This window comes from Oryctolagus cuniculus, chromosome 17, assembly GCF_051225735.1.
Source record: "Oryctolagus cuniculus isolate XC-2025 breed Fujian yellow rabbit chromosome 17, ASM5122573v1, whole genome shotgun sequence".
Lineage (NCBI taxonomy): Eukaryota > Metazoa > Chordata > Mammalia > Lagomorpha > Leporidae > Oryctolagus > Oryctolagus cuniculus.
The window spans coordinates 59801721-59819959 of record NC_142883.1 but is presented as its reverse complement, the minus strand read 5'-3'; the positions used below and the strand labels follow the sequence as shown (position 1 = coordinate 59819959).

The 18239-nt window shown below is 44.4% G+C and overlaps 2 protein-coding genes across 59 annotated transcripts in view; one reads left to right on the top strand and one right to left on the bottom strand.

Moving 5' to 3' along the window:
• NCOR1 (nuclear receptor corepressor 1) overlaps positions 1–7846 on the bottom strand; it is a 168450-nt gene extending 160604 nt beyond the window's left edge. For 44 of the 50 annotated variants that reach the window (XM_051824413.3, XM_089318437.1, XM_089318451.1 and 41 more), the window contains exon 1: positions 6635–6813. The gene's annotated coding sequence lies outside the window, so the exon portion shown is untranslated. Of the gene's footprint in view, positions 1–6634; positions 6814–6939; positions 7115–7283 lie in introns of those variants that run through there. The other 6 variants (XM_051824415.3, XM_070061427.2, XM_070061433.2 and 3 more) reach the window with 2 other exon arrangements.
• Positions 7847–7975: 129 nt separating this feature from the next.
• PIGL (phosphatidylinositol glycan anchor biosynthesis class L) overlaps positions 7976–18239 on the top strand; it is a 104047-nt gene continuing 93783 nt past the window's right edge. For all 9 annotated transcript variants that reach the window (XM_051824461.3, XM_017348852.4, XM_051824459.3 and 6 more), the window contains exon 1: positions 7976–8219. In XM_051824461.3, coding sequence (XP_051680421.1) covers positions 7976–8219 — 244 coding nt within the window. The remainder of the gene's footprint in view (positions 8220–18239) is intronic.

The following is an 18239-nucleotide window of genomic DNA, read 5'->3' as shown; positions in this document are numbered from 1 at the left end:
TAAAATTAGTGCTATTTTTTCAAAAAGCATCCTCAAATTCTATTATAATCTCATCAACTATTCTATATTTCTAGTTCACAGTATTTTTCTAGCACTGGAACTTCTCCAAAATCCCCTGCCTCTAGAAATTAAACCATTCTTGTATTCCAACATCATCTGGATACACACACACTTTCTGGGATGAACCAATCCCATGTCTTCTTTCTTGTCCTCCCAAAAATCCCAGGAAAATTACACAAAATTTATTTTTAGAGAAATGATTTGAAAATTCACTGATGATAGATGTTACTTCACTGACATTAGTGAAATTTCTGTTTCTGAGTTTCGTAAATAATTCCATATCAAAATGTTGCAGCTGTATCAGACATCTATCACAGCCACCCTAGTTCAAGCTGTTAGGTTCTTTTCATGCACTCAATAAATATCTACTACCCTGGACAGGAAAGGGGAAGAATGAAAACAATAACTCAGATACATGTAAGAGCATTCAAAAAGCACATATAAACATGTATTATGCAAACACAATGCATGGATCTCAAAGATTTTTATACCAAAATAAGTTTACCTTTTAATTTTTTTCGAGAACTTTTGGAAGTACTCTATTTCATGCCAACAAAGAACTATTATATAAGTCTTATGGGGATTAAGCAGACATGTGCGTAACTATGATGGTATAAAGCATCTACAATTTACAGGATAAAAGTATAAATTCTGGAGAAGGAAAAGGAAGGAGACTGCCTAGATGAAGTAATACATGACCAACCAACCAGACAGGCAGATCTAGAAGTAACAGAACTTAGATGGGTAAGGTACTCCAGAAAAGAGGATGAGAAAAAACTTTTTAAAATAAAAGTGTGGCTATTTTCTTTTTAACCTGAGTGACAGATAGAGATCACCTACCTATTGATTCACTCACCAAACGCCCACAACAGCCAAGCCAAGTCAAGCCAAGAGCCTAGAACTAAATCTGCATATCCCACGTGGGCGGCAGGGGCCCAACTACTTGAGCCATCACCTGCTAGTTCGCGGGGTCTGCAGCAGCAGGAAGCTAGAACTGAGCAGAGCTGGGACTTGAACCCAAGCACCCAGATACGGAATGCACGCACCCCGAGCAACCTCTTAATCACAATGCCAAATGTCTGTCCCAAACAACTCTTCTTAATACAACTCAAATAGGCAACTATTTAACACCCCAAATGGAATAAAGAAATATGCCATGCTGTATAGTCATGAGAAGGCTACCACAGTTTAAAAATAATCTATGGCTGGCAGTGTGGTGCAGTGGGTAACACCACCACCTGCTACACCAGCATGCCATATAAACACCACTTCAAGTCCTGGCTGCTCCACTTTCAATCCAGCTCCCTGTTAATGCATCTTGGAAAGGGAAGGAAGACAGCCCAGGTCTGTCTTTTTCCCCTTCTCTGTAACTCTACCTTTCAAATAAATAAATACTTCAAAAGAAATCTGTGGCTTAACCCATTGCACCAAAACCTGGCCCCTGCCTTCTCCTTTGAAATAAAAGTTACAGCGTTGAGTACCTATAGAAAGCTGATATTACAGATGATCATTTCAGGGCAGGCATCTGGCCTAGTCATTAAGATGTCTGCATCTCAAGTTACAGTGCCTGGGTTCAAGTCCCGGCTCCACTCCCAACTCCCAACTTCCCTGTGAGGCAGCAGGTGCTCAAGTACTCCAGTCCCCAACCCTCACATGGGAGACCCCGACAGAGTTCCAGTAAACTTCAGCATGGCCCAGTCCTAGTTACTGCAGGTATTTGCAGAATGAATCTCTCTTCCCTTCAAATAAATTAAAAAACAAGGGACATCATTTAAAGTAAAAAAGTAAGCTTTTCAACATAGCATTAAAGATAGACTTCATGTGTTTGACTGTCATCTAATTTTCTATACAACTATTCAAGTCCCTCACACTTTAAAAATTCAGGAAGACAGAGTAAGTGAAGAAAGCAATAAGTAAGTTTCTAAAATAATTTAGCCTATTTGGGTCTCAGAGGTACCAAAATACAATTTCTTTTTTTTTTTTTTTTAATTTTTTTTTTGACAGGCAGAGTGGACAGTGAGAGAGAGAGACAGAGAGAAAGGTCTTCCTTTGCCGTTGGTTCACCCTCCAATGGCCGCCGCGGCCGGCGCACCGCGCTGATCCGATGGCAGGAGCCAGGAGCCAGGTGCTTTTCCTGGTCTCCCATGGGGTGCAGGGCCCAAGCACCTGGGCCATCCTCCACTGCACTCCCTGGCCACAGCAGAGGGCTGGCCTGGAAGAGGGGCAACCGGGACAGAATCCGGCGCCCCGACCGGGACTAGAACCCGGTGTGCCGGCGCCGCTAGGCGGAGGATTAGCCTAGTGAGCCGCGGCGCCGGCCCCAAAGTACAATTTCTGTCACTGTAATACTTACATTTCAAGACTGTCATTAGGTCAAGACAACCTCAAAGACATTTATTTTTAAGATATTAGTCAACACAGACAAAATTTAGGCAAAATAGATAATTCCCACTGATCATGATAACACAGATATTGATCAAGGCCAATTATTTTTAAGATTTATTTATTTATCTGAAAGGCAGAGATGGGAGAGGGGAGAGAGAGAACTTCCATCTGCCAGTTTACTCCCCAAATGGGCCAGGCTGAAGCTAGGAGCTTCTTCCGAGTCTCCCCCATGGATGCAGGGGTCCAAGGATCCTCTGCTGCTTTCCCAGGCACATTAGAAGGGAGCTGGATCAGAAGTGAAGCAGCCAGGACTGGAATCAGCTGCCCATATGGGATGCAAGAACTGCCTGGTGGAGGCTTAACCCTCTATGCCCAGTGTGGGGCCCCTAAAGCCAATTTTCTTCACACTGTATTTGAATTGTAGAAATATCTTAAATTCCACACCTCAGCTGAATATCCAAAGTAATTTCTCAGGGTGGCTGTAGTATCAACATCCCATATGGGCACCATCCCATATGAGCACCAGTTTGAGACCCAGCTGCTCCACTTCGGATCCAGCTCTCTGCTATGGCCTGGGGAAGCATGACCCAAATCCTAGGGGCCCTGCACCCGTGTGGAAGACCCAGAAGAAGCTCCTGGCTCCGGATCGGCACAGCTCCAACCGTTCCAGCCAATTTGCGGAGTGAACAGCGGATAGGAAAACCCCTCTCTATCTCTCTCTTGCGCTCTCTGCCTCCTCTTCTCTGTGTAACTCTGACTTTCAAATAAATAAATCTTAAAAAAAAATAAAGTGACTTCTCATTTCCCATCCACTTCCATTTTTGTTATTAAGTCAACAATTACAAGCATCAACCATTACACTGAATCATCCCATAGATGGTGTGGTATACAGTAAGAGCACTAAACTGGATGCCAGCAGACCTGGATTCTGCTCCTGTCCCAACACAACAGCTGAGGCAATCAGTTTACTCTGCGACCCTCAGTTTATCCAAAAGTAAAACATGTGAAACCTGATCATCTACATGACTCTCTATTCTATAAATTATTAGCATCTTATTTAACCAGTTCCGTTTGTTTTTGAGTTCACTGCTAAATAAAAGTAATGGCAGCACACAGGGAAGAAGCAAAAGGACTCAGAATGCCATGGAACACTCAGTGTTTTGTATGGTCTGACTTTCAAATGCAAAGGAGGAGGAGGTGAGAGTAAGTTTTATCTGAAGACTCTCCAAGAAATATTCTGACCACACAAGCTTCTCGGGTAGAAAAAAAAGAAAAAAATGGTGGGAAGAACAGTACAAATGTTCATGGAAGAACACCACCATAAGAATACCAAAATAAAAAACAGATGCTTCACATACAATTATTGCTACATTAGAGAAGCTTTTCATTGTTTTTCAATACTCTTAAGATGTTCTGATAGAAAAAGAAACAAAACATTTTCTTAACTATCCAAATGTACTTTTTATACCCTCAAACCTGCAAAGGACAAAACGTTAGGCCATCCACAGATTGAGCTATCTGTGTATTGAACTGCTCTGCCTGTCTATGCTTTATACATTAGCATCATTTACTGACATCCCTGAACATAAAAGGCACCTCACAGTGATGAAACAAGTAAATTAACAAAAAGACATGAATGTACAACCTACAAATATGACCAACCTTTTTTTTTTTACTGCTCTGTATCATATTCTAGTAAAATCCAGTATGTGAAGTAAAAGAGTGAGGAAATATGTGAGAGCTCTATCATTCCCAGGCATCAAAAGAATTTGAGACTACAAAAAAGATCTCAAAATATAATTAAAACTGAGTAACAACAACAAAAACTAAGTAACAAATAGCCTGACATTCATCTGTATCCAAAGACCTCAATGGCAAGACAATCTCACCATTTCACATTTTTTTTTAAACGTTTTTAAAAGAAGGACTAATCTAAACTTACATAGCCTTGGGACAAACTTTTATTCAATTAAATTCTAAGAAACACAATTTCCAACATTTCACGCTTTTCTTTAAATGAAAAGAACAGGCCAAACACTTCATTTTTTAAATCTAACAAGTCATTCAGCTGAAAAAATACTCCTCTAGAGGTCAGAGGGAAATCACAGCCCTACAGATATGTCACAGCAGATAACAGGTGTACGCTGGTTAAGTTGTAATGTGAATATATTTTCCTAACTAGAATTTTGTGTTTACTCATTCAACCAAAACTTGCAGTGTCAATCCATCCCTTTCTCTCTCTCCTCTCTCCTCTCTCCCTCTCTCTCTCTCTCACACACACACACACACACACTTTTACCTAGTGCCTTGAACACAAAGATAAAATCAGAGAAAGGTCTATCCGGCTCTCAAAAGGAGATAAACAGGTGCATAAATACCTACAACACAAGGCAGAAAGTGTAAGCACCATGAGAGATGTGCAGATAAAGCACTACCGGAGCTCACAGAGGGAGCTGCTACTAATCTCCTACAACATAACCCTACCGGAGCTCACAGAGGGAGCTACTAATCTCCTACAACATAACCCTTTCAATCTGCTGAAAGCCATTTCAAAACTTTACTCCCCTCAGGCTCACAACAGCCAACCCAAGGAGAAGAGATGTTTTCCTAATAATACAGATGAGGAAACTGAAGCACACAAAGGTTGACATTACAAAATGTCACAATCAGTTACAGAAAGAATCAGGAATCTTTGCATTATAAGTATTTTCTCGGGGGGGGGGGGGGGGGGAGGGTGAGGCAACATATGGAAAGCTTTTTGTAAATGTATTTTGGTACTACTAGTAGTCACTTCCTAGTGTATGATATTTTGTATACATCTATATCTACCTTGATTTCCATTAACAGGTGTGCACAAGAAAGGCAAAGCAACTGGGTACTATAAATAATAGAATAAACTTCCACTGGAGGAGAACAGGATGAGAAAATAACACACATGACTGCTCTCTCCAGCAACTCGTGGTTATTTCTTCTGTTTTACCCATGTCTAAAGAAGATTCTAAAACTGGTCTGCTCCAGGGCCCAGGCAAGTACAAGTTGATTCATCCAATAAAAGATCTTTATGAAAGCGCACATCAAAACATTTTCAAAAAACTGCTAAAAATTAAATACAGTAACGCCACCGACACTTCAGTTATCCACGGGACAATCACACGTAAGCCAGCACCAGCCCTACTGATCGAGACGTACTGAACGAACGAATGAATTCGCAGGCATTTGAAAATCCCAGGCCTGTTGCTCTCTCCACACTGCCATGTTCTGCCTCCCATCCCCGCCTCACCAGGCTGCACACAAGGAATGTAAATTTCAGTATAATTAGGATATCATTAGGGAAGCAAATCTGATGCAGGTGAATATACCAACCCCCCAAAGATTAGAATCACCCATCCCACTACTCGCCCAGGTGAACTCTGTTGAAGACGAGGTTCCGTGGCCTGACACTTCGCGAGCAGACTTTTCACAAATACCACTTATTCCCAGCCATTCCTCCAATCCGTGACTACACGGAACCATTCCGGTCGCCTCCCCGCGAAGGCTGGGTTCTCAATTACAGTTTCTCAAATCCCTCCTTCCCCCTCTAAACGAGGTGCACCCTCCGACTTGGGCCATGAAAACACACCCATAATAAACGGCGGAAGGTACACGGTTCGGACGCTTGCCACCACCACTACCCATCCCTACGCCATTACACCCTGGGGCCGTCCGCTGAGGAAGGTGAACTAGTTTGCTCTCCACGCACTTGTCCATCGCTGTCACCCTCCCTAACCCCTTCCACGCTCGCAAGACGGCCACCAACTCCGCCCCAGGATGCGCTCAGGCCCGCCACCTGCGCCGGCCCCACCCGGGCACCCCGCTCGGCAGCCGCGGCCAGCCCTGCAGGCTCCGCACGCCCCCTCCCCACGGGACACCTCGGCACCGGCCGGGCCGCAGTCCATTCTTCTTCTAAACTCCATCAGCCGCCACTCGCCCAGCCCGAGCTCCCCGCCTCGCCCGACTCCGTCCCTGGGCGGCCGAAGGGGTAGAGGCTGCGCGGCTGGGACCGGGTCTCGACCCGGGCCGGGCCCGAGGAGCCCCCTCGCCAAGAGCGAGAAGCCGGCCCCCCGGAGGCCAGTGCCTGGGGGAGTCCTCGGAAGCCCCGCGGCGAGCAGGGGCCCGGAGGCCGGGCTGCGGGGCGCCACGGCCTACTCACCGGGAGCTGGCGGAGCGTGGGAGCCGGCGCGCCTCCCCCGGGCTGAGGAGCAGGACGCGGCCCCGGCGCGCGTCCCGACGCCGGGACCTCGCTCGGCGCAGGCGAGCCGGGAGCTCACTCCAGCCGCCGCCGTCGCCGCCGCTGCTGCTGCTTCGCCACCTTGGCCGCCATCTTGACTCAACCCCTCTCCCTCCCCCCCCCCGCCAAGCCCGGCGGCCGCGGCTAAGGCGGCTCCGATGCCGGCTCCTCCTCCTTCCGGAGAGTTGAGAGACCGACTCCCTCCGCTGGCTGAGCGCCGCTCCTACCTCGGCCGAGCTCCCGGGGTCGCGCTGCGCCTCGGTTCCCGTCACGTCTGCCCCTGGGCCTGGCGGCGGCGGCGGCGACCCCCTCAGCCGGACCTAGGCCGGGGCAGCCGCCTCCCTCAGCCGGACCCGGCGCGGCAGCCATCGTGCACCCGGGCTGGGGCGCCGCCCGCGAGCCGGCCGGCTCCCGCGCGCTTGGGGCCTTCCCCCGGGCGTGGGAAAGGGAAGCGCGCCAGGCCGTGCGCGGGCCCTGCGACCCCGTCCGCGGCGCGGCGGATCGGCCACGGACGGCTTCCTCGGGCCGTCGGCGGGGAGGGAAGTCCGGGCCCCACGTGGGGTCGACCTACCCGAGATATTTCCAGGGCCCTGCTATAATTCGCGCCGAGTCCTCAGTGTACTGCCGGGCGAGGCAGCTGTGTCCACCATGTTTCTCCCTACGCTACGGCAACTTGTAAGAGGAGCCTGTGGCCTCTCAGCCCTGCTCTAATAGTGAAATATCCAGACGGGGTCCTCGTAAACCGTCCGCTTATCCTTGAGAAAAGCCACCGCTACGTATCCCAAAGTTAACAAGGAGAAAGTTGGTGTGTCTAGCTGGGTTTTTTTGGAAAACTTTCGTCGAGATAACGGGCTGTCTAGCCGTATAATGACAAAAAAGTCCAAAGATTTAAGAAATGCATTAGAGAACAAGTAGAAGACGGGAGAACTCTTCCTACACGATATGGCAGTGTTGTTTTAAAACGCTTCCCTCTTAAACCCAAGGAAAAGGGTAGAAAACTGTGTGGTAAGGGATTCGGTTCAGCTCAGACACCGAGCAGGCACTTAATCCTCAACTGCTGGGGGAAAAACAATAATAGTAATGGAGAGCGCTCGAAAAAGAAGTGTCCGGCGTCCGTGTTAAAACCGTAAAGCCTATTTCTAAAGCCTCACGTCAGGACGGACTTAAAAGCGGAACGCAATTGCAGCGGGTGCGGTTTTCCCGGCGGAGTCGGGGTCAGCGGCAGCCTTTGGCACTGCGCAAGCGCAATGCCACTTACCCAGCATGGAGGTGGTCGGTCTCGTGTGTGGGGCGGCGGCGGCGGTGGTGGTCCTGGCGTGGGGTTTCCTTTGGGTTTGGGACCCCTCCGAAGGAATGAAGAGTCGGGAGCAAGCAGGCCTGCCGGGAGCAGGAAGCCGGAGCCTGCTGGTGATAGCGCACCCCGACGATGAAGCCATGTTCTTTGCTCCCACAGTGCTAGGCTTGGGCCGCTTGAGGCACCGGGTGTCCCTGCTTTGCTTCTCTGCAGGTAGGAGGCCGTAGGCGGGGAGCCGGGAGCCTGGGCTGCACTGGGGGATTTAGGCGCTAGGCGAGCTCAGTCTGCCTTCTTCCCAAAGGGGTTTCTGTCGTAGAGGGCTAAGTAAATCCTAATGAGGTCCTCTGCTGGGGACCGGGGCGGCCGGCTTCCCCGGTGGGGCATGGGGCGTCTGCAGCTAGCACGATTGGTTCCGTTCAGTGCCTGCATTTCCGTTAGGATCTGCGGCTGTACTCGTTATTCCATGGAACCTTTTTTTTTTTTTGATTTACGCAAGAGTTAAGAACGGTGACCCTACCCCGTAATCCACCGAACAGAATCTGTGCTGTATCGTGCCTGCTCACCCCCTGCAGTTTCACCTCTGATGATAGCAAAGGCCCTTGCTGCTGCTTTTAAAGCCCATCGAGTGCTAGGAAGATGCGTGTGTCGAATGAGGCGGCAAACTCAGATGACTAGATAGGAAATAATTTTGTAGGTAGTTTTTAAGGGTTCAGCTCCACCTACATTTCAGTGGAGTCTTTCTTGTATTTATGATACAGAAAAGATCAAATAAGATTGTCCAAGATGCTGGATTATGGTGATATTTGCAAAAATGTATAATGAAGTAACTGAACTGTACAGATAAAAATGGGTGAATTTTCTGGTATGTCAATTTACACCTCAATAAAGCTGTTTTATTTATAAAATTGCCCATGACTTCTTTTCCCATTTGGTCATGTGTCATTACAGTCACAGTAATCACATTTTAATATTCTTTTCACTTAATATTACTTTATCATTTATTTAGCACATGCGTATTAAACATTCATATGCTAGACCTTGTTCTATGCATATTTCATTAGGATGGGTTTCTAAAATTGGCTGTTTTAAGGTTTTGCATACAAATCACAATTCCCAAGACCTTATGCTAATTTACATCCTTGCTGGCAGTAATGAGAATATCTTTCTTAATCTCTTAGACCCTCTAGCATTGACTAATATTTTTTTAATTTTATATATACACTTTTTTGTTGAGGCAGAGATACAGAGAAATATCTCAGCAGACATCCACAACAGTCCTGGCTCAGCTAACCAAAGACAGGAGCCCAGAATTCAATCCAGATCACCCACTAGGTTGTTAGGACCGGGTACTCAACCATCACTTTTTGCCTCACAGGATGCACATTAGCAGGAAACTGAAATTGGAAGGTATTCCAACAGGACAAGCAGACAAACCAAGCAGCATCTTAACTGCTTTGCTAAATACCCACCCCGACTAATATTTTTTTCATAAATTTTCTAGATTTAATATTTTTTAAAATTGTTATCCATAAGATTACACCACCTCATGTATTTATTGAGAATTTAGGTCTAAACACTTTTCTTCTCACTTTGTGTTCTGTTAAGGACATTAATGGCAAAGAGCTGCAAGTGATAGGCCCATTGTTTTCTTAGCTATTAATTTATATTTTGATTCTACAACTGTGGGAATCAAATTATAAGCAAGTTTGTTTTCAAGATCTGTGAAAGAGGCCCAGGTTTTATTTGCAAAATATTATATGTACAGTGTGTTTTGTAAAAAAAAAATTTCTCCCTGTTTTCAATAGATTCACAAAAATTCGGGGCCAGAAATCAAAATTTTTTAAATAAAAAACATGGCCGGCGCCGCGGCTCACTAGGCTAATCCTCCGCCTTGCAGCACCGGCACACCAGGTTCTAGTCCCGGTCGGGGCGCCGGATTCTGTCCCGGTTGCCCCTCTTCCAGGCCAGCTCTCTGCTGTGGCCAGGGAGTGCAGTGGAGGATGGCCCAAGTGCTTGGGCCCCGCACCCCATGGGAGACCAGGAGAAGTACCTGGCTCCTGCCATCGGATCAGCGGGGTGCGCCGGCCGCGGCGGCCATTGGAGGGTGAACCAACGGCAAAGGAAGACCTTTCTCTCTGTCTCTCTCTCACTGTCCACTCTGCCTGTCAAAAAAAATTTTTTTAAATAAAATAAATAAAAAATCAATAAATAAAACATATAAAGATTGTTATCTTTCATTATATACTTTGAATAACACTTGCCATTTTAAATTGTTCTCTCATAGTTTTAAAATTTCTTTTAAAATAACCTACTTATGTTGTATAACATGTGCATGAAATGATCTCCACACTTCTGACTTAACCATTCTAACCTGAAAAATAGGAAGCTAATAATAGTATAATCAAAGCTTTTGTGGTGTGATGGAGAAAGTAGTATGACTCAAAAAAGAGCAAATCATTCATTCTGTTTTCAGGAACTTAGAATAAGGAAAGCATCTCCAGTTAGCTTTTCTTTGGAATTGGGCTTTAAAAATAGGAATAGATACGTAGGAAGGGCCAAGTCATTCTTAGGGTAGTAAAGGCGTTAGTCAAGTCTTGGTTGAGTAAATAATTCTAAATGTATCTCTGGTTTAAGGATAGGAGAGGAACAGGAAAAAAAAAATCTGTTGTTGTTATTGGTTTATTTAATCCTCTCAACAACCCTGTGAGCAAGGTACTATTGTTATTCCCATTTCACAAATCTGGAAGCTAAATCACAAGTTAAAATACAAAAGTGAACAGCTGTAGTGAAAGAGCTGGGGCCCTGTGCGTCTTCTGGGTTCCAAACCATTACACCCAATCCACAGAGCCTTGAATGCCATGTCAGTCGATGAAATATCTGTATTGATTCCCAGTTTATGTTTTAAGAAGCACTGTTTAAACATCAAGCTGCAGTTTAAACAAAAAAAAAAGAAAGAAGAATGCCTTGGCCTGAGAAGTCTAGGAAAATTAGCCAGATGTGCTGTCTCCCATTTAGAGGCTCACAATCCTTAGAATATTGACATCTCTGAGAACTGACTATTTAAAAAAAAATCCTGTTTCACTTTGTTGAATCTACTATTTCTGTAATTTATGTAACCACTGAAATACATGTTAAGATACGCATATCCTGGATGTCATTGAATGCATTTGGTGGAAAAGTGACAATCAGTTCTGTGTTTTGGGAAAGCTGATTCTGGTAGCAATATAAAGAAGGAAGGAAAGATCAGAGCTGGGAAAAACCCATCCTCTGAATTGAACTGTCAACTCTCATATATCACATTTCCATGTTATTTCTGCTCTGTATACTGTTTCTGTAATCAGTTTGACATTCCTGTCTTAATTACTGTAGCTTTCATAATGCCGTTATCTCATATGATCAGCACTCTCTTCCTTGGGGTATGTTTGCTATTTTTGACCTTTTTTCTTCTGAATACATTTTAGAATTAGCTTGTTCATGTCCAAGGAAAAATCTTACTGGCATTTGTATTGGCGTTTCAGTGAGTCTATTGATAAATATATGGTATGTTGCTTCACTTACATTGACCTCCTGTAATGTCTGTTAGTAGTTTTGTAATTAAGGTCTTACAGATGATATTGAGATGATGAGTAATGTCCTTTAATCTGTTTCCCATATCTAGAGCTTTTTGATACAAATATTACAATGTTAACTTTCTCATACTTTGATATCTCCTTTTTATCTGTCAAATGTATTAAGCACATCTAATAATTTCAGTTTCTGCAATCACATCTGACTCTACTCTTTGTTCTAGTAACCTATCCTTAATTTAAAAAAATTGTATTTCAGATTTTGTATTTTCAGGTTATAAATGCTCAACCTGGAATGGAAAACCAAATCCAATGAATTAGTTGTTTAATGCAGAATAACAAATCATCTTACACCTTAGTTGCTTAAAACAATATTACTTTCTGTATCATGATTTCAGACAGAGCACAATTATCCGCCCAATGGTGATTAGTACCTTCCAGACTGGGGACTGGAATTACTTGAAGGCTCGTTCACTTACACCTGTGACTGTCAGCTCGCAACTTAGAGATGCTGGCCAGAACATTCGTGTGGCTTCGGCTTCCTGCCAAGCTGGTGGCTGGGTTCCTGGACAATGTCCTGAGAGAGAGGCTGTGCGAGGGATAGCCGTATTGCCTTTTATGACCTTGCTCTAGCAATCCTGCAGTTTCACAAGTCAGGTCCAGATAACTAGGAGAACAGTAGATGCCACCTCCTGGGGCAGGTCATTAGGGTTCTAGAAATGCATGTGGGATTAGAAATGCTGATTTATGGCTATTTTTAGAAGACACAAGCTACCCCACCAGGTAAAGGCAGGTGTGTGCTGTACAGTTCTCACAGGGTGACAGTTTTCTCATTTCCCCTTCCATAGAACCAGGTCTGAGAACTCCATCTGGAGTGAGTGAATTGTCTTTTGAAAGCGCCCTCTTTAAATGGAGGTGGCTTTATTTGCGCCCAAGCTTTATCCACTACTCACCTAATATTGGCAACCAAGGATATGCAGATTCCGTCAAGTGCCAGAGAGTCAGCCCTATAATGCCTCTCAGAATTCATGCTTACTGATTGTTTTGCTCCTTGAGAAAAAAAAAAAAAAAAACCTTACTGTCCTCTCAACTTGGCCATGTACCTAGAATATATTTGCCTGTTATCTCACATGTTCAGGTATTCTATGCTGAAAGGAATTCTACAGATATCTGATTCACCATACATCCTTTATGTTATTTTTGATAATTCTGTGTAATCCATGATTATTTAAAATTTTCTTTATTGAGATACATTTATATCCAGTCTCAATTGTTAGTCTCATGTCTAACTCTGTTCTTTCTAACCCAATATATTTGGGATCCTTAAAAAAAAATTTATTGATTGTATACTAAGAATGAAGTAAATATTTTTAAAATACAAATTATATTTATATTTTTAAGATTTATGGGTAGAAGACCTTTCTCTTTGTCTCTCCCTGTGTCTGTAGCTATACCTCTTAAATATTTGACAGGTAGAGATACAGAGAGAAGGAGAGACAGAAAGAGAAAGGTCTTCCATCTGCTGGTTCACTCCCCAAATGGCTACAATGGCCAGAGTTGGGCCTATCTGAGGCCAAGAGCCAAGAGCTTCTTCCAGGTTTCCCATGCATGTGCAGGGACCCAAGAACTTGGGCCATCTTTTGCTGCTTTCGAGGCCATACCAGAGAGCTGGATTGGAAGTGAGCAGCTGGGACTCAAACCAGCACCCATATGGATGCTGGCATTGCAGGCAGCGGCTTTGCCCACTAGGCTACAGTGCCAGCCCCAAGTTATATTTCTTTAAGGAAGTTAGGGAAACTTCAGAATATGACTCAGAGGTCCTGACTATTATATTTCTGTTTAATTACACACATCTAAATACTTAGGTCCTTTTCTATAAGGTCTAGGTTGATGTGGTTACCATGTGGTCACACCAACCAAAGAATGCATAGGCATCCAGTAGTTGGAAACAGTACCTATTCATAAATGATGATGCTGATGTGTTACCTGGTAGGTTAAATATTTATTAGGATTTTATGTCTTTCTAAATGTATGCTTACTTATATTTTTCTTTTTTTTTTAAGATTTTATTTATTTATTTGAGAGGTAGAGTTACAGAGAGTGAGAGGGAGAGACAGAGATAAAGGTCTTCCCTCTGTTGGTTCACTCCCCAAATGCCACAACAGCTGGAGCTGGGCCGATCTGAAGCCAGGAGCCAAGTGCCTCCTCCCGCTCTCCCATATGGGTGCAGGGGCCCAAGTACTTGAGCCATCTTCTGCTTCTTTCCCAGGCCATTAGCAGGGAGCTGGATTGCAAGTGGAGCAGCTGGGACTCGAACCGGCACCCATATGGGATGCTGGCACCCGTATGGGATGCTGGCTCTGTAGGCAGAGGTTTAATCTAGTGCATCACAGCTCTGACCCCACTCCTACCTTTTTCTTAAAATTAAGATTTTAATGTATATGTCAGATAACCTTATATACCTCTATTTTGAACCTACCTGGTGAGGAAATGCTTATAAAAATATTGATGTCTTGCCAACTATTTACTTAATTGGAGTATGTTACACTTTTAAGAGTTTTTATTACTGAGTTACAGAGTTTTAAGTGTAGAAATAAAGGAGTTGTTTCACTATGAGAAGCCATAAAGGAAATGCTAATGAAACATGAGGGAAGTGGTGATTTCAGAGACTAAAGAGAAATCCCACAGGCAACAAGGGTCGCCAGTAGACAGTGAGAAGAAAAGCTGCAAGTGTGCAAGAGAAAAGTACCGCAATACTAACCTGATGAAAGTATGGAAAGGAGGAGTGGGCATGTGCACAGCAGTTAAGCTGCCACTTGGGACAGCCTAGGGTGCCTGAATCTGAGTCCAGCTGTGGTCCCATTCCGGCGTCCAGCTAATATGTACCCTGAGAGGTAGCAGGTGGTAGCTCCAGTTGTTGGGTAAAGCCACCCACTTGGGAGGCCTGGATTGAGTTCATTTGCTGTTGCTTATAGATAATTAGGGAGTGAGCCAGGAAATCAGAGATCCCCTTTGCCCCCAACCGGTCTCTGTGTGTGTATGTTTCTTTGCCTTTGAAATAAAAACATATAAAAATTATTTTTTAAAAAAAGGTATGGAATGGGAATAATCAAAATGTATTGCAATTGGAAAAGCTTGATATTGGTGTCACAACATCACCGTAGTGAGCTAAACATTGTACCCATTTGTGCATACTTTTCCTTTCACCTGATTCATTTATGCCTGTCTTGTTTGAAAAAGACACTGTCCTCTATGTTCTTGTTAAGGACCATCTGTAAATCATAAATGGGAAAAACTAACAAAAAGTATCATTTCCATTAGTAAAAGTCAGTATGACTTTTTTGGGAATAATGAAAAACTATGCTATTTACAGGAATGGTTTATTGGTTAATAACAGCATCTGGAAGTGTGTTGATTTTGGCTACAGAGATGTGCTCCATAGTTTTTTCAATTTTTTTTATTTTAATGATCCTTTTAAGAATTGGTTTACCAATTTTAAGGATATAATTCTGTTTTATAGTAATAATTCGTGAATGAAAGATTTTGTCCAGTGAAAATATGTTTTTTTAACATTCTTTTAATTGTGGTAAAATATAACAAAGTTTGCCATTTTAAATGTTTTTTAATTGTGGTAAAATATACATAACAAAATTTACTATTTTCAACATTTTGATGTGTTTGATTTAGTGGCAGTAAGTAGGTTCACAGTATTGTGTAACCATCACCACTATTTCATCATCCAAAACAGAAACTTTACACCTATTAAGCAATAACTCCCCATTCCTTCCCACCCCACCCCCAGCCTGTCTCTGTGAATTAGACTTTTCTAGGTTCCTCATTAAAGAGAAATCATACAAGAATTGTCATTGTGTGTCTGGTTTATGTTAATTAGCATAATTTTTCAGGGTCCATCCATGCCAGAACTTACTCCTTTTTCTGGCTGAATAATCCATTTTGTGTATTCGTATAAGCCACATTTTACTTATTCACCCACCTTTTGATACACACTGGGGTGGTTTCCACTTTTTGGCTATTTTGAATAATGCTCCTATGAACACTGATTGAACATGTGTCCATGAACTAATTTTCAATTCCTTTGAGTAAAATTCTGAATATAATTTCTGAATTATGCATAGGATCACTTTGTGTTTAATTTAAAAAAAAAAAAGATTTATTTATTTATTTGAAAGGCAGAGTTAGAGAGGGAGAGACAGATCTTCTATCTGCTGGGTCACTCCCCAAGTGGCCACAACTTAGCTGGGGCTGTGGTGGGCAAAATCCAAGGAAATTTATATGCATCTCCTGGGTGGATTGCAGGGGCCCAAGTTGGCACGCTGCGGCCGGCGCACCACACTGATCCGAAGGCAGGAGCCAGGTGCTTCTCCTGGTCTCTCATGGGGTGCAGGGCCCAAGCACTTGGGCCATCCTCCACTGCACTCCCGGGCCACAGCAGAGAGCTGGCCTGGAAGAAGGGCAACCGGGACAGAATCCGGTGCCCCGACCGGGACTAGAACCCTGTGTGCCGGCGCCACTAGGTGGAGGATTAGCCTAGTGAGCCGCGGCACTGCCTCTTGAGCCATCTTACACTGCTTTCCCAGGCCAGCTGGCAGGGAGCTGGATCAGAAGTGGAGCAGCTGGGACTCCAACCAGCACTCGACCTGCTACACTACGGTGCCCGGTCTCTCTTATATTTAAATTTCTGAGGGATTACTGAGCTGCTTTCCTTAGCAGCTCTGCTTTACATTCTCATCATCAGTGCGCTAGGGTTCCAGTTTCTTCACATCCTCATTGACACTTGTAATGTTCCATTTTTTTTAACTATAGCCATCCTAGTGGGTATGAAATTATCTTCTTATAGTTTTGATTTGCACTTTGCTAACAATTAACAATGGCTAGCATCTTGTCACATGCTTATTGGCTATCTGTATTTGAAAATCTCTATTCAAGTCCTTTGTCCATTTAAAAAAATACTTTTTTTTTTCATTTTATTTGAAAGAGATAAAAATCTTCCATCCGCTGGTTCACTCCCCCAATTGCCTGCAACAGCTGAAGCCAGGAGCCCAGAACTCAATTTGGGTCTCCCGTATGAGTGGCAGGGATTCAAGTGCTTGAGCCTTCATCTGCTGCTTGCCAGGCTGTGCTTTAGCAGGAAGCTAGAATTGGAAGCAGAGCTGGCACTCAAACCCAGGCACTCCAACCGCCATCTTAACCTCTGTACCAAATACTTGACCCCCTCCCATATTTTTTAAATTCCAGGGGCCAGGATCAGCCGGTGTGCTGGCCGCAGCGTGCCAGCCGCGGCGGCCATTGGAGGGTGAACCAATGGCAAAGGAAGACCTTTCTCTTTGTTTCTCTCTCTCTCACTGTTCACTCTGCCTGTCAAAAAAAAAATTCCAGGGGCCAGGTAAAGCTGCCACCTGCAGTGCCAGGATCCCATATGGGCACCGGTTTGAGTCCCGGCTGCTTCACTTCCGATCGGGCTCTCTGCTATGGCTTGGGAAAGCAGTAGAAGATGGCCCAGGTCCTTGGGCCCCTGTGCCCACGTGGGAACACCCAAGGGAAGCTCCTGGCCCCTGGCTTCGGATCAGCACAGCTCCTTCGGTTGCGCCAACTGGGGAGTGAACCAGCGAATAGAAGACCTCTCTCTGCCTCTCCTTCTCTTTCTGTGTAACTCTGACTTTCAAATAAATAAGTAAATCTTTAAAAATTCCACTTTATTTTATTTTACTTTATTTTTAATGGGAAATCTCCTATTTATTTTCATTTTATTTGGAAGAGAGACAAGACCTTCCATCTGCTGGTTTACTCCCCAAATGCCTAGGGCCAGGCCAGGCCAAAGCCAAGAGCCTGGAACCCAATCTGAGTCCCCTCTCTTGGGGGGCCAGGGAGTGAGGGGGACAGGGACCCAACTACTTGAGCCATTTTCTGCTACCTCCCAGGGTGCACATTAGCAAGAAGCTAGAGTCAGAAGCAGAGCCAGGACTTGATCCCACGTTTTCCAATACTGGATATGAGCATCCCAAGCAAGCAGTGTCTTAACTACCATGGCAAACACCTGCCCCTAGTTTAATTTTTAAGCAGTTTCTAATAAGCATAATCACCCACCAATGGACAAGCCTCTGAATTTAGGAATTGTATGGTCAGTGTACACACTAGACCTTTCATGTATCATCAAATATCAATCTTTTTAAACAAAGCAGGGGGCAGGGAAATATAGTTTGTGTATATGTGTATGGTATATGGCTCCCAAAATAAAATGTCCATCACAAAACTGACTATAGTTTTTAATCTGATGTGAAAATCAATGAAAACTCAAAAAGTGTGATACATACAATACAAAATTAAATGTATTGGCCAGCGGTGCAGCTCAGTAGGCTAATCCTCCGCCTAAAGCACCGGCAGCCCAGGTTCTAGTCCCCGTTGGGGCGCTGGATTCTGTCCCGGTTGTTTCTCTTCCAGTCCAGCTCTCTGCTGTGGCCCGAGAGGGCAGTGGAGGATGGCCCAAGTACTTGGGCCCTGCACCCGCAAGAGAGACCAGGAGGAAGCACCTGGCTTCGGATTGGCGCAGCGCACTGGCCGTGGTGGCCATTTGGGGGGTGAACCAACAGAAGGAAGACCTTTGTCTCTGTCTCTCTCTCTCTCACTATCTAGCTCTGCCTGTCAAAAA